Consider the following 16,189-nt stretch of genomic DNA (forward strand, 5'->3'; position numbering starts at 1 on the left):
TGTGTCTCACTGACTGTCCGTGGCGAGTGGGCACAGTCAATTACATTGACTTTGGGGATAAAACCTAAGACTCTTTCTTTCAGACTTGGTGCAGAAAGCTTTAGGCTGCTTCCTCCATGGCCAGAGGAATACCTGAGAGGAGTTGAGGGCCTCCACGCACATTTTTGAGAAGCACTGCTCTAAAGCAATGGCTGGGAAAATACTAGGGCCCTAGAGGAAAGGGGAGAGAGCACCTGTTGGCCTTGCAGCCCAAATCTCCTGGTGCACATGCTCCTTGCCTCCTATTCTTCTGACTCTTTGCTGCTACAAGGGCACAGCAGAAAGCCACCTGGTCACATCTTCACTAAGTCCTCTGCATGGTGACAGTAACTGAGCTCAGGCCCTCCTTCGCAGAGCTGAGGACCTGGAGTGGGTAGGAGACAGGAGGAGACGCCTGGAAGTGGGCATGGACATGTTTTGGATTTTGTGCACCAACAAGAGGCCTTGGAACAAGCTAGTTTTGCTCAGTGTTTCCCCTCCTAAGGCTGCGTCAGCCTGCAAGCTGGTTTAGCCAGGGGTCTCCTAGACATCACCACTGCCCAACAGTTCTTGGAGTCTGTGCACCCTCCCTCTTCTCTTTCTGAGGAAAATCTCTGGAGAAAAATATCAGCAAAAGGGGCTCACAAGCAGGGTCTTTTTTCCCTGAGTCACAGTCCAGTCATGAGTGTGAAGGACGTTGCTCTGGAGTCATGCAGGGTTTGTGGTAGGTGTTGAACACCTCCCATAGCACTCCTGATTCCTGGCATTCTCGGGGCTTCTCTGTGTTCTCTGCCCTTTCTTTCTAGTGTCAGAGCCTTTAGGAGAGATGTGATCAGAGCAGGAGAGGGAGGTGGGGACTCCTGGGCTGATGCAGAGCTGGGCCTCCTGGGGGCCCTCTGGCCATGTCGCACACTGTGGGAGGCCTTCTGGACGGTTGTGTGTAGTAAAGCAGTCTCATTTCTATCAAGGAGCTGATGGTTTCTGCCCATTTCCTCATTACAAATACACCGGGCAGGCATTTTCTGTTTTTCCTGGAGCAGCTCTGAGAAATAGCCAACCAACGAACCCAAACAATGGCTGGTCCCTAAATTCCTCCTGAGACTGGAGTAGCTGTCAACATTCTCAGCTCTCCAGAATCTATTTCTTTCCCCTGCCTGTCTCCCCAAGGGGTCACCAGGAGCTGTGGGGCAGCTCCAGCCTTTTTGGCTGGTGGGGGCAAAGCCATCCACGGCACCAGTGCTTCAGTGAGGCAGGTAGAAAGTGAATGTTCAATGTGTATAGAGGCTCTGGGGACAGAAGAGCCAGGGCAGACTCCTAGGAACTCCTAGGACGGCGGGAGGCAGGAGTCATTTGACTGCGTGGGCTGTCAAGCATCACCCCCACGGCACTGGTGCACAGTCAGCCTAAGGCATGTGAACACCACTCCGCCAGGGTTCCCGAGGGCTTCCTCCTGGACCCAGTACCCAGAGGTTCCCAGACGTCTGAGGGGCTGATTTAATCTCCATTATTACCCATCTGTAACTTCTTCACGTTGTGTCCTCTCCTCTGGAGACTATAGAAGCCTAGGACCTGCTTTCCACAATCACTCTATAAACAGCCACTTTATTTTTCCAGTCTACCCTTCCCCAAAAAGTCTGTAGGAAAGTAAAATTAACAGGTAAGTTAAGGTGGGGAGAGCAGATTTCAAACCTAACCTTACCCAAGTCGGTGTGCCCTTTACACTTGTTATGCCTTCTGTAAGAAGTGCGGCGAGGACTCAAGAAAGGGAAACTGAGGCCGCGACTTGTGCAAGGACACCGAGGGAGCTCCCCAACTTCAAGTCTGACTCAGCACACAGATTTCCCCGGGTCCCCTGCACCCTGCATGTGCCATGTGGGGAGCAGACTTCAGCCACCCAGGGGTCAGGCCTGAGGCTCTGGTGCTCTTCTTCCAGGGCATCTTCCAACCCTGCTCTGCACCCTTTAACAAGTGGCTGGAGGAAACTGGCTTCCAGGAGTGACAGAAGCACCCACAGGCCTGCACAGGGAGTCAGCCCGGGGCCCGGGGCCATCACGGGCTGCGCGTTGCCATGGGACGCCAGAGCCGCAGCGTGGAGGCGCACCCAGCCGTGGGGAGAGGTCTGTGTCGCTGACCTCGTTCGGGGGCGTGTGGGGGCGCCCCGTGGCGAGTGGGCCCTTAGGCGAAGAGGCCGAGGTGCCGGGGCCGCCTGGGGTCGGGCCGGGCGCACTTTACCTCCTCTGCGCTGCGGCGGCGCGCCCGGGTCCGCCTGCCGGTCGGAGTGCGTGCCCTGCGCAGTGCGCCGCTTCTCCGAGTGCACGATCAGCAGCATGTCGATGGACACAGCGTTGCTGTCCTTCTTCAGCTCCATGGCTCGACCTCGCTCCACGCCGGCGCGCCGCGGCCGCTCGCGAGGCTGCCTGCACTGCAAATGGCCCCGTGCGCGGCGCTGCCCGGCGCGGGAGCCGGCGAGGGCGCGGGAGAGGGCGCTCCCCCGTCGCCGAGCCGCTGCGCGCCGCGTTTCGCTGACTCTGCCAAACACGCCATTAGGGCCCGCCCGGCAGTGCGCTCCCCTAATGAAGCGTCTCTAAGTCACCTTTGAAAGGAAATCCCGGCTGAGCCCAGACCTGCTCCGAGGCCACAGCCCGCAGAGGCCACCCGCCCCAGAGCTTCCCGCCCCGTTCCCCTGCCTGCCGCCCCCTGCGCTGGAAGCGCTGGTCCCTGGTTCCAGGGCTGTGCTCTGGCCGGTCAGGCGCGCCTCATCCCCGCCATCTCCGGAGTGGCTTGGGGGTTACCCGAGAGGGCCCTAAGCAGACCTTCTCTGAAAGCCATAGCAAATACAGACTCGCACAGAGCTGTCAACAGCGAGTCAATTCAGGAACAGGGAAAACAGCAAGCGGGCTCCAGACTGAATTGCAAAGGTGTGTTGAAATTGGTCAAGTTTGAGTTTTGGCCCCACTCCTTCCCGGTGTGCGTTTTGGAGGTTTACAGCTTCCTCTCTAAGAAGGAGATGGATGGAGTATTGAGGTCAGACCCCCGCACCCCCATTAAGGCCCCACCAGAACTTGGAACATGCCCACTGGGTAGCAACTGAACAGTTCTCTGCCTGAAGTGAAAGTCTTTGGCCTGAAGTGAAAGTCTTAACATCTCTGTTCTTTCTGGAAACCTGGCTCCTGCCCAGTGGGATAAGGGGGAGGAGGAGAGGAGAGGGCTGGGGCGCAGGGGGCAGCCTGCCTGCTGCAGGCAGGGAGCTGGACCTGAGAGCCCGTCTATTTTTAGCTGGGCCTGGCCTGCCCAGCCAACAGCAGCAAGGCCTTTGGCTCTAGATCTCAGGAGTGTTTACAGCAGCATCTGCCTGGTAGCCCTTGGCACGGTGGGCCCACCCTGCCTGAGCCAGTTCCCTCACTTGAGTTTCCACCGTTAGTAAATGCTGAGCACATGGACGCCTTTGCTCTAAAACCCTCCCCACTCTGGAGTGTCTTGACCTCCCCTTGCAGCGTGGTCCCTGCGAGCGCCCTCGTCTCCCTGGGAGGCAGCCTGTATGCTTGGGTTCCAGTCCCAGCTCCAACCCTTGCCACCTGTGTGACCTTGGACAAGCCATCTCCTCTCCATTTTCTCACACATGTCGTGGGCATAATACAAATTCTCCAGGGCTGTTTTGTGAGGTACCTGGTGCATAGTGAGTAATCTCCAAATGGTAGCTGTCATTCTTAACCTCATTTTAAGGGTGAGGAAAGGAAGGGATAGGTAAAGCGACAAGTCAATGATGGAGCTGGGGGTCACCCAGCTGTACCGTCAGACTGACGATCTTTCGCTGCTGCCTGAGGCTCACAGTTTGGCGGTCTGTACAGATGGCTGCCTCATTGCATCACCATTGCCCCCTCGCCCAATGGGCATCTGATGAAAGGAGAGGTCCCTGACTGCCCTAAGTGTTGAACTGAAGTCCCTAGAGAGTTGAGCCGAGGGACCAGTGAAGGTGGGTGACTCCCAAGGCAGGTGTCCTCATGTAGAGAGTCCAGTCCTCTCCTGTCCTGTCTGTACACACACACACACACACACACACACACACACACACACACACGCCTGGGAGGTTGGCTAAGCCTGGATGCTCTCTAGATGGCTGGGAAAGTAAGAACTATGGATTATTCGAAGCTCCTGGGGTTGGAGATTGCTTAGGCACCTTTTGTGTACCCCCATCTGACCTAGGACCGTGTGGACTACCTCCTTAGAGGGTGCAGATCCCAGCAGAAGCTTCTGTGCAATACCTCTCCTTACTGGATGGGGCTGAGTGTGTGTGGGGGGGAAGCTGAAGCTCCTTTATCTGAAATTCAGGTTCCCATTCCCCCCGCCCCCTTACTCCCCTGCGTCAGAGTATCTCTTTTAGGACCTGGCTCACCATGGTGTCACCTCCCAGAGCTGCCTCTGGAGAAGGAGATGATGACCTGGGGGTGTACCAATCCGAGGATGCCTAGAAACAGATCCTTTGGAGCAGGGCTTCTCATCTGTGGCACTGTGGACATTAGGGGCCAGAGAGCTCTGTGTTTAGGGGGATGTCCTGTGCATTGAAGGGTATTTAGCAGCATCCCCGGGATCCAGGTTCTGGGCAGCATCGGGATTCAGGATCACCAGCATCTCCCAGAGCAGTTAAGGCGACATCGCCCGTACTTGAAGGCTTGCTCCAAAGCAGTGTTCTCACTGTACTTTTGTCCCCCCAGAAACATGTCAACATCTGGAGACATTCTGGGTTGTCGCAACTGGGAAGTGGGTGCTATCAGCATCAGTTGGGGAGACCTGGTGGCAGTGACAGTAGTAAAAAGTTGGTGGTCAAGTGCATTCAGCAGCCTTCAGGAGCTGAGGTAGCTCTGCCAGGAATGGAGAGGGAGGAAGAAGTTTGCCATTTTCAGAGCCATAAAAAGGAATTTTGTGCCATAATAAGCTCTGCAGTGAGGATGGTCAAACTGTCAAGAGGGCTTTCCAATTCTGCTTTGTTTGCTGCCAAGATGTTACCTGGCTCAGGCAGCAGCTTGTTCTTCAGACCCTACTATGTATAATGCTATTATGATAAAAATGACATAAGCTCGGGGGAGGGGCACCTGTCCTACACAGGACAGTCCAGGAAGACTATTACATGGAGCTCACATCTAAACAGTAGCCTTGGGGATGAATGAGTAAGGAGAGAACCACAGAAGAAGGGTGAGGGCTTTCCAGGCAGTGAAGCAGCCTAGGGGAGAAAGAGAGGAGCTGGGGGAGTGCTGGAGTTGAGAGAGAAGATGACACATTTTAGGAAGCGAAAGCAGGATGGTCTGGTTGATGCTGCAGTACAAGGAGAAGGGGTTCAAAGGTGCTGGAGAGCAGTCAGGGCCGGTCTGAGGTGAGGACTGCTGTGGGTGGGGCTTCCGGTGCCAGGCTGAGCAGTGACGGGACTCACTGTCAGCAGGGACAGGAGAGTAGGGAGAATTCACGAGGGGGAGGGGCAGGCCTGATGGTTACTGTGGGCAGGAGCAAAACCATTGCCACCAGAGACTGGCCTTCTGGAGAGGATGCTAGGCAAGGGGGATGATGGTATGAAAAGATAGCCAAACACCACACTTGTGCTATGTGAGAAAAAGGGCATCTGGGAGTGTGGCACAGAGTGCCTAGATCAGGTGGGGAACTGGGCTCAGAGCGAGAGCCCAGGCAGGTTTCAGGTGCTGGTCAGAGCAGGCAGGAGAGATGAGGGCTTCTCCTCCAGCTGGACGGCAGACCCAGCTCAGTCCTCAGACACATGGAGCTCTGTAGGGGGTCAGTGAAACAAGGCACTCTGTCAAACTCATGCTCATTATTGAACATTTAGAAAATGCAAAAGCTATATAAAGAAGAAAATAAAACCACCCAAATCCTATCATCTAGAGATAATCACCATTAAACATTCCACTATTTAGCATTTCCTTCTACTACTATATATAGTTACTACAACATATATAATAAATGTTTCTATGCTTGCATATACTTGTATATGTATGTGTGTATATATGCACATATATATTTATTTAAAAATTAAAATTGGGTTCTCACCATATAAGTTTGGTATCATGATTTTTTTTCATTCAACATGTGTAATGAATAGTTTTAAAAAATCTCTTTAAAACCCTATTTAAAAGGCTGCCTCATTACCCATTATATTGATGTATTGGTATCCATATTTTTCTATTTCTTGCCATTCAATATTATTTTATATTAATTTTAGGTGTACCACATAGTGGTTAGACATTTATATAATAGAAGATGTGATCCTGCTGACTAGTCTAGTACCCACCTAGCACTAAACATAGTTATTACCATATTATTGACTACATTCCCTATGATTTACTTTACATCCCCATGACTACCAGTTTGTAACTACCAGTTTGTACTTTTTAATCCCTTCACCTTTTCACCCTGTCCCCAACCCCCTCCCATCTATCATCCCAACAAACCTAGCACCCATCTGACACCATACATAGTTATTACAATATTACTGACTATATTCCTTATGCTATACCATACATCTCCATAACTACTTTGTAACAACCAATTTGTACTTCTTAATCCCTTCTGCCTTTTACCCACATCCCGAACCGTCCTCCCATCTGGCAATCATCAAAATGTTTTCTGTATCTATGAGTTTGTTTCTGTTTTGTTTGTTTATTTTGTTCTTAGATTCCACATATAAGTGAAATCACATTGCCTCATGCGGTAAATGATTTAGGTGAGGCAGGGTCTCAGGGAGATATCAGAGTGGGAAGAATAGCGGTCACCAGGTTAATGTAAATTCCAAGGGACCAGTGAAGATTTGGTCCCAGTGCTGAACCTGGAGCGACTCAGCAACTAAATCTCAGACCAGTCGCCACCCACCTGGGGCCTGCTGGACTCACAGTTTTCCAAGAAAGAGTGCAATATGGGTGGGGCTGGCTGCTAGAGGAGAAAGTGCCTTCAGCTGTGTGCAAGTTTGGTGGGGCAGGGCCCAGTGAGTCAGCAGGTAGAGCAGTGGAGCTCACCAGGCCAATCAGATTCAGATTTGGCCAGAGGGGGTGGGCTCAACACAGGAAAGATGGCGCCTGCCTGCCGGCTGCATGCAAGATGGACCCCTCACCAGGAAAATCCCAAATGTCCTCCAGTTCTTCCCCCGAAGCCATGCACCTTAGTCTGCCCCATCCTGTACGTCTCCAAGGCCCCCCACTGGAGCCCACGGTGAGTGTCTGTGAGGGAGGGAGTCTGTGTGTGCTGTTTAAGAGGATGTCTGGGTTTCCTGCAGCCTTCCGGCCCACCCAAATGGTAGGAATCCCCACTGTTCTTCACAGCCAGGTGTTCTGGGGGCTCCTTTTTCTGACACCAGTACTCTGGGCTGAGGAGCCTGGTGTGGGGGTTGCCATTCCTCGCTCCTCTGGGGGGAACCAAGGAAGCCGAGAATTCCCTCCTGATTTCTAACTACCACATGCAGGTGTGGGACCGGTTTTGCGCCTCAGCCCCTCCTACCTGTCTCGCTGTGGCTTCTTTATATTTTCAGTTATAGGACTTCTGTTTGGCTAGAGTTCAGATGGTTCTGCAGGTTGATTGTTCTAGCATTACTTGTAATTTTAATGTGTTCATGGAAGAATGCAGGCACTTTGTTTATCTGTTCCACCATCTTGGATCTCTACCAATTTTTTATTTTCTTGTTGTTGGACTTTTAGTTTGCTTTGCATTTTTCACTTTTATAAATAATGTGATGATAAACGTCATGGTGTTTATACCTTTGACCACATATCTATTTATTTTTTAGAGTAAATTCTGGGTAGTAGACTTACAAAGGTTATCACCATTTTAAGGCCATATATGTCTATATATCTATATCTCTCATGTTAAGTTACTTTCCATAATGATTGTGTCTATTTACAATCTCACTATCTGTGAATGTCAACCTCCCTGTATACCATCACATGCACTGAATACTATCATTACATAAACCTTTGCCATAATATAATTGATATATGGTAACTCTTTCAAATTTTCATTTTTCATTACCATTGATATTGAACACTATTTTGTACATAAATTTATGTGTATGTGTTGTTTTTTTGCATTTCTATCCTTAGTTCCTTTTCCTACTTGAAAGGCACAAACACTTAAATGTCAGTTTAAGAAAAAAGGTTACTCTTCCAAACTACCTCGGACCATGTTAAGCTTTTTGAGGACCAGGTTGTAGTCTCCCTCCTTCCTGAGGTCTCCTCCTTCCCCCCGTACACTATATCTCCTATGTGTATTGCACACAAGAGGTGCTCAATAAATGGTTGAATCAAATTGGACAGAATGAATGCTCCCAGCCAGCCAAGACTTCTCTCTTTTGCCGGGAGGTATAACAGCCTTCCCCAGATTTGTAGCATTTGCTCTTCTGTGCCTTTCTCTCAGTCCTTCAGGGAATGGAGGAGTAGGAGGTTAAATGAGGACAAGCAGTTCTAAAGGCACCTTCTCCCAGTGCTGACAGAACCATCTGGAGTACAAATTTGGGGAAAGCTTGGTTTTGACAGCACTGCTCAATCCCACGAAGCTACCCCCCCACCCCACTCCAGTCTGCAGCCATAAGCTATGACTTTTCTGTTAAACACGATTTCTGTTCTCAACCTTTCTGTTATGTCTCTCCCCAATCAGTCTGACAGCTATTCCCTGTTTCAGTGTTTCTGGGCATGACACCTTCACTGACTTTCCTTATTTTTCTGACCATAGTTTATTTCAACCCCCTCTTCTTGCATATAATGATGTGCACATGTGGGAAACATTACGTTCCGAATTCTAGGTAGTTTGAATTTTGGAATGTTTATACTCTATGGCATTCTTGGCCTTTTCCTGTGGATGGAGATGATGAAAATCAATTTGTCTCTCACCACCACTTCCAAAATATCTCAAGCCATGCCAAGAGAGGTATCCAGTGGCACATGAAAGCCCATGGAGAGATTACCTCCTTAGCTTCACCAAGTGTTTATTGCAGCTATTGAAGTGCCCCTTACATATTCCTCGATCCGCCTCTCCTTGATAGAAACAAGGAGTCTTCACACCTACTGCACGCTTCTCAGTTTGTATGCTGGCAGTCACCCATTTCTATACAGAAATGCATTTTTGCTTCCATGAACTCGTATAGTCCTCGAGATAGGCCAAGCCTGGGCGGATGCATTTATGCCCATTTCATTGACAAAGAAGCAGAGGATCAAGAAGATGGTTCACGTAGTTTTCCCAGTGAGTCGACACTTGCTCCTAGACGGGCCCAGTCCTGGCACTAAACCTAACACATTTGCTATTCTGCCTGTTTTGGAGAAAAGGGGCACAGATAGCTTTTCCAGGATCAGGCTGAGATTTGGGCAGGCCACTTGCAGGGCCCAGGGCAATGCTCTGTGTGACACATGTCCTCTTGGCAAGAGCTCTGACACCTAGGTGGTGGGAGGTTGTATAATAAGGTCATGAGGAGGGCCACAGAAAATGGCTTTGGAGTGTCTGAACCAAAACAAAAATGAAGTCAGAACAGCCTTTTTATCATTACTGTAGACCCCGGGAACTGTCAGGAGGGGGTTGGTGCACATCTGCCCAAGAAGGACAGGCCCAGTGGCTGGATCCCAAGGGGTATGAGGGAGCCAGTTTTTAGTGTCAGTGCAGACTCCAGCCTTGCCTGTTCCTGGGGCAGAGCCTCTAATAGGAGCCACGGATATTTTTAGTCTCACGTGTGCAGGCACAAGACACAGAGAACTGGACAGGAACAACTAATAAGCCATGGTCCTTGTGAAGTTGGGAAGGATGAGACGAGGGGGAGGGCAGTGGAACTTTTGCATATGCCTCATTCTCAGAGAACTCTCATTCTATAATTCACCGAGAAAGATTGAGGTCAGGGTGATTAGCACAGCCTGAGTTAGAGAAACCTGAAAGTGGAGCATGTTGGTCCCTTCCCCACAGGCCCTGCACTGCCCTTCAGGTGAGGAGGTAGGCAGGAGGGCTATTCGGCTTTGGGGCTTGGCTATCAAGGTTGGGGGGTGTGGTCCTCAAAAGGACTAAGTTCAAAGCCTATTTGTGATCCTCAGTAGATGGTTGAGCAGTATCAACTCTTATCCTGATTTGGCAGGTGAGGTAATGGAGGTTCAGAGAGGTATAGGCACATGTGCCAGGTCACACAGCTGGGAAGTGGTGCAACTGGGGTCCAAACTCAGTGTCCCAGGTCAAGGAGGACCATTGATTTCCAAGACATTCCACTTTCCCCCAAATGATGGTCAGTTGTATCCAAGACTCATTTTCCATTTTATTTAACCACAAGCTTTATTTTGTATGCCAACTCTGGGTCAGGAACTCTTTCCCTAGAATGAGGCAGTGAGGACAACACAGTCGCCGCACTCCAGAGCTCTGGACGTAGTGAGGGCAACACTGAACGACTCAGCCGAACCTCAGCACGGCCAGAGTATAAGCCTGCTCCGTGGGACAGGCACACTGGGAAGTGAAACTGGCAGGTTTCCAGCCTTTGGTGTCGGGCATGAGGACAGTCCAAGGTCTGCTGAGACAGTCAGTGCCCCTTTTGGATAGCATTTTCAGAGAGGGAGACTTGGGGAAATGGCCAGGGAAGGGCAAGTGTGCCCCTAGCGCTTTCTCCAAGCCTGTGGTTCTGAGTCGTGTGATGCTTAAAGCCTGGGTGAGGGCTCACTAAGTGAGGCCTTGGCAAAGCTGGAACGAAGACAGTACGTAGCCCTTGCTGCTGTCAGCCACTCCTTTCCTCCCCTGCCACAGCTTTATGGCTTAAGAGCAGGAGGAGACAGAGTGAAAATATTGATTTGAGATGAAAACATTGATGTTTCTTGTACCTCCCTGCCTCAGTCCAAAGCCAACCATGGCATGTGCCTCTGTCCATCTGTTCATCATCCACCAGTCCACTCTCTCACATGCTCTTTCATATCTATCTATTCACCCTGTCATCCATCCATCCTACTTTGCCATTTGTTAACCTATCCCTCCATCTCTCCCTGGACATCACTCCTTAATCCATCTGCCAACCCCATTCATCTGTCTCTTCCATCTAACACATTTCATCCATCTACTCACTCATCTATTCATCCATTCATCTTCCATCGCCATCCAGCTACCAACTCCTTCATTCCATCCGGACCCAGACACTGGGTTCCAGGACTTGTATCTGGTGTTGTGGGGACACAGACATGAATGAGTCTCTTGTAGTCAACATAGAGGGACAGTGTGCAGATACACCAATGAAGGAAACAGTAGAATTAAAGAGGGTCTTGAGAGGAGCAACAGAAAGAATATGGCTGAAGGAGAAGAGGGGGGCTGAGGGAGGATCAATTAAGATTCTTAGACTCTGCTTTGGGGGAAAATACTATAGAAAGAAGAAAGGAAAGAAGAGAGGAAGGGAGGAAAGAAGAAAGGAGGGGAGAGAGGAAGGAAGAAAGGAAGGAAGGAAAGAAGGAAGGAAGGAAGGAAGGAAGGAAGGAAGGAAGGAAGGAAGGAAAGAAGGAAGGAAAGAAGGAAGGAAGGAAAGAAAAATATGTATTGGGTACTCACTCCATGCTGGAGCCTGTGTTAGCTGCTTTCACGAGTCTCAATGATCCCAACAACCTTTTGAGGTAGTTGCGTGCATTTCAGAGATGAGGAACTGGGGCTCAAATAGGAAACCTGTTCAACACGAGTAAACATGAGGGGCAGGGCTGGGTTGAACATGCATGATGCATGCTAACACAGAGCATGGGAATGAGAGCTTGAAGCTCACGTGTCCAGGACAATGGAAAAACATGCTATCTGACAGTTAACTTTTAGACTGTGTTGCCTTAAGGGGTATGTGAATAGGAATCACAAAGCCGATTGGCTCCTAGGGTGCCCAGTGTGAGGAGGTTGTGGGGGTATGCACAGCTGTTGGAGTTTGATGCCAGACTGTATCTGTTTGACATGGAATTGGAGCATCCCTTGGTGGCCACACCAGATCTAAAGTCCTCCTGGAAGATTCCTTTCCTTGGATTCTCTCTGCCAGGATGCACCAAGCACGCTCAAGCCAGATCTAGAGGCATTCATACAGCCAGTTCAATGTCCAACTTTATTTTTCTTTGCTTTTCTAGCGCAAGATCTCTTCCTGGGGAGGGAGAGGGGTGGAGGTGGAGGGAGGCCTGGGAAGACCCAGTAGAGCCCCACGGAGGGGCTCAGCTTCCTGTCCCATCTGTTAGGGTTTCAGCCTGGGCTCCATGAGCCCCAACCCCGGGTCTGTCTGGCACCCAGGATGTGCAGTTTTCTGATGACACATCATTCTTGGCACTTTCTGGATCCACACCCATTTCTCATTGTTTGACGCTACCAAATTGTTCCCTGATTATTCTGGTGAATGTCTAAAGACCATCGATTGACAACCTCTGTCCCAAGGCTGGAGTATTCCCAAATGGTTAGCTAGGTGGCCCAAGCAACCAGGGGCTCTAGTGACAACTCAGGGTGAAGGGCTTGGCTGGGGTGAAGTAGCCCTGCAGTTTCCCAGACAGATGCCTCTTAACAGCTGCAGAGTGCGTGGGGTGAGGGTTATGATGGAGGCTGGGTAAGGGTGGCAGTACTAATTAGAGATTCTAGAATCACATAGATCTCATTCACTTGAGCCCTGCTGCTTCCTACTCGTACAAACTTGTGGGTCTTCTATTCTCTGAAGACAGTCAGCTTCTGTTGAGAAACTATTTGTCTTTGTCTTTGCCTACCCTGGAAAGCAGAGTTTGGGGGAGCCGGAATGCAGGTGTCCAGGTATTGGTGCTGAGTCCAGTGGAACAGCCATGGGCACGCAGGGCCCCAGCGTGTCTGGGAAGGGGGGATGTATGAAGGGAGTAGCTGCTCGAGGCCCAAATTACCTCAGCTGTCCTTCCTCCCCAGCTTTCCCCTCAGCATGGCTGGGCCACCCACCTGCCAGCTCAGCTGTCCTCCTTGCTCACCATCTAATCCCTGCCAGGAAAAAGGAGGGAAACATGAGCCGGGCCTTCTCCCACTGCATCCTGCCACCCTGTCCTCCCTCCCACCAGAAGGGAAAAAGGGAGGGGGCTGGAGAGAGGGAAGGGCGGGCCCAGGGAGAGCTCCCAGGCTCAGGGGGCCTCCTGGACACATGAAAACCACAGAGCAGAGGCCTTCCCTCTGGAGCCCACACACATGCACGCAGGGCTGGTTCTGGTCTCCTCTGGCATCTGGACACCCTCTAGGCCCCTTCAGTCCAGCGGAGCCTCTCCTGCCCCCCGGAGCTAGGCCTTCCCCTTCATGTCCCTGGGTCTGGGATGGGAGGCCCTGCTGGGCGTTTTTATTTTCATCCTTAAAAAGCCATGTTGGAGCCAGTGAGCTTAAGTCCTAGCACCACCAGGCACGTCAGAGACTCAGTCTCCTTGCGTGTAACCCCGTGGCAATCACACCACTTCCCGGGTAGAGGACAGCATGAGGTGGTGCAGAGTGTGGCCCAGCACACGCCACATGAGGTGGTGACTGTTTACAAGCCATGCCGGGCCAGTCTCTGAACCTGGAACGCGACCACAGAGTCCATTGTCAGGGACGTCTCTGGTACCGTAACAGGAGGAGCCAGGACAGAAACAGCCCCATATTTGTACCTCATGGTAGATCTCAGGAGCCTCACAGGGTGCTGTGTGTACCTGTGTTTGGGTTTGGAAGCTCTGTTGCTGGGACTGTGCCATCCACCTGTGTTTCCTAGAGCAGCCTACTTCCTGCGCATGGCGGGTGCTCCTTTAAGGTAATTCCATGTGTGTGCACGTGTGCAACGAGGCCACTGTGAGTCTCCACTGGTGCTGTGGCACCTTGAGGGAATCATGTCACATCTCTGGGCCTTGGTTTTCTCATCTCGGACATGTTGAGAACGGACATGTTGATTCCTGCCTGATACAGCTGTTCTGGATTCAGCAGCTAGGCCCCTGCGTGGCACACAGAAAATGAGGGTTCCTGTGATACCCCCCCCTCTCCTGCATCCAGTGCAGAGTTTTCCCTTAGGTTGCTTTGTGGTATGCTACAGGGAAGAAGGTAAGAGAATGGCAGGGATACAGGATGGGCAACAGGCGGGTGGGGAGCCCTGGCTTCTCACCAGACGCTGGCATTATCTGCAGACTGAGGTGGGCAGAGCTGGCCACAGGTCATCAGTACAAGGCCACTTCTTGCCCCACCTTGCAGGTCTGGGAGAGATCAGGCAGAGGGCTTTGGGGTACTCTCAGCGCCCTGGCTTCTTCTCCCCCTGTCTCCTGGTATAGGAAGGGGCTGGGATGGACGCATTGACCATGCTTCTCAGTGAGAGAGGCTGGGGCTGGCCTGTGTCCATGAAGGACCCTTACCTTTCAGTGCTGCCCTTGGGAAGCCTGGGAAAAGCCTGCTGGGTGCAAGGCTCCCCTGACCCATTCCCTTGAGGCTCAGCTTTTGGACCCTAGAGTGGCTATTATGCAAGTGAAGCAGGGAGCTTGGCCTCTCACAGGGTTACTTGAGGCAGGCTGGGCCCAGGGCTGGGCCAGGCCCTAGATCAAAGTGATGACAGCAGCCTGTTTGTGGCAGGACAGTTTACACTCCCCAGGTGGTCGCTGAAAAGCCACCACTGAGGGAAGAGCCTCTGTGATGACATCGGCCTCTGGCCAAGACCTGACAGCCATCTGTTCCCAGCCTCCAGCCTGGAAGTCTCCAGGGAGGGTGAAGACTGGGAAAGAAACAGAGAGAAATGGGACAGAGTGAGCTGGAGACAGAGACACAGAGAGTGAGAGAGGCAAAGAGACAAAGAGACACTCAGCCAGAGAGACACAGACAGAGGGAGACAGAGAGGAAGAAAGAGCTATATAAAGGCAGAAAGAGCAATATGTAAAGGGAAAGATAGAAAGAAGCAGTCAGAGAATGAGAGATAGAGGGACAGAGAGACAGAAAAAGACAGAGACAGACATGGGGTGACAAATAGGACAGAGAGAGACAAACAAAGGAAGAGAGAACAATAGGAACAGAGGAGCAAAGAGAGTATTTAAGGGAGAGTGACATGAGGGAGAGAAGGGAGAGAGAGAGAGAGAGAGAGAGAGAGAGAGAGAGAGAGAGAGAGAGAGAGAGAGAGACACTAGAGAGAAACAAAATCAGAGACACATGGAGAGAGACAGAGGGAGTCAGGGAGAGAGAAACAGAGAGGCAGGCAAAAAAGTTCCTGGAGACAGATAAAGAGAATAAAGAGAGGGGAATGCACACTGGGGTAGCTGGGGTTGGAGTGGGATAGATAGACAGAAATACTTCTAGTTAGGCTCCTGGTGGAAGGAGAAGCCTTACGAACCAAAGTCCTCTCAGCATCAGCACATGCAGAGTGAAGAAGTTGCTCTTGGTCCGGGGTTCTGACAGTATTTCTCAGATGTTGTAGGCAGCAGAATGACGGGAGGGGTAGCGGGGCACGTTCAAGTTCAGATGCCAGGCCCGTTCCCAGAGTCTGATACGCTGTTCAAGGGAACACCAGGAATCTGCATTTCCCGCAGGCTCCCCAGGAGATGCCACTGTGGGGTCAGGCCAATGACAGTCAGAGATGAAGCACCAGGAAAAGGCAGGGTACGTCTCTCTCTCCCTGTCCCTTCTCTCCCCACACTGTGGGCCCCTGGGCAGGCAAGGGGCCAGGGCTGGGCGGGCTCTGAGGGAACTTTCTCCATAGACCTGGAGGCTTCCTACATCTTTGGTTTCCTCAGCCAGTGATCCCCAGATGGGCAGACTGGGAGGCACCTGAGAGGGCATGATTCAGTCCTCTGCAGGTGAGGAAACTGGGTGGCTGGGCCAAGGCAATAAAGGTAGCACGACGTATTAATTTAACAGGCTCCTGCTCTGGCCCAGGCTCTGCGTTGACTATTGGTTCATTTTGCCCTGTTAAATAAGGAAGGGTCATCACTGACTCCACCTTAGGGGTGAAGAAGTAAGGCCCAGAGATGACCGGCAACAGGCCCGAGGTCACAATTCATCTATTTGTTCCTTCTGGTCTGTTATCCCTTACTGGTGAAAGCTCACCCCAAAAGGCATGAAGTTCCCTGCACTTACAGGTTGTTATCTAGCTCCTCCTGTTGGAGCTGTTGCAAATCCCCCCACGGTGGGTATAAGAGAAGCTGTGCCAAGCCCAGCTCTCTCACCTGCTGGGGAGACAGAGAGGGCTGGCAGTGTTAGGAGATGAAGTGAAGGTGCCAGGGGC

At 51.4% G+C, this 16,189-nt stretch overlaps 1 protein-coding gene across 2 annotated transcripts in view; it reads right to left on the minus strand.

The window, feature by feature from the left end:
* Positions 1-2,456, minus strand: part of KY (kyphoscoliosis peptidase) — a 47,052-nt gene extending 44,596 nt beyond the window's left edge. For both annotated transcript variants that reach the window (XM_033133288.1, XM_033133287.1), the window contains exon 1: positions 2,251-2,456. In XM_033133288.1, the coding sequence (XP_032989179.1) occupies positions 2,251-2,386 (136 nt within the window). In that variant the 5' untranslated portion in view covers positions 2,387-2,456. The remainder of the gene's footprint in view (positions 1-2,250) is intronic.
* Positions 2,457-16,189: the final 13,733 nt, after the last annotated feature.

This window comes from Rhinolophus ferrumequinum, chromosome 17, assembly GCF_004115265.2.
Source record: "Rhinolophus ferrumequinum isolate MPI-CBG mRhiFer1 chromosome 17, mRhiFer1_v1.p, whole genome shotgun sequence".
Taxonomy (NCBI): Eukaryota; Metazoa; Chordata; class Mammalia; order Chiroptera; family Rhinolophidae; genus Rhinolophus; species Rhinolophus ferrumequinum.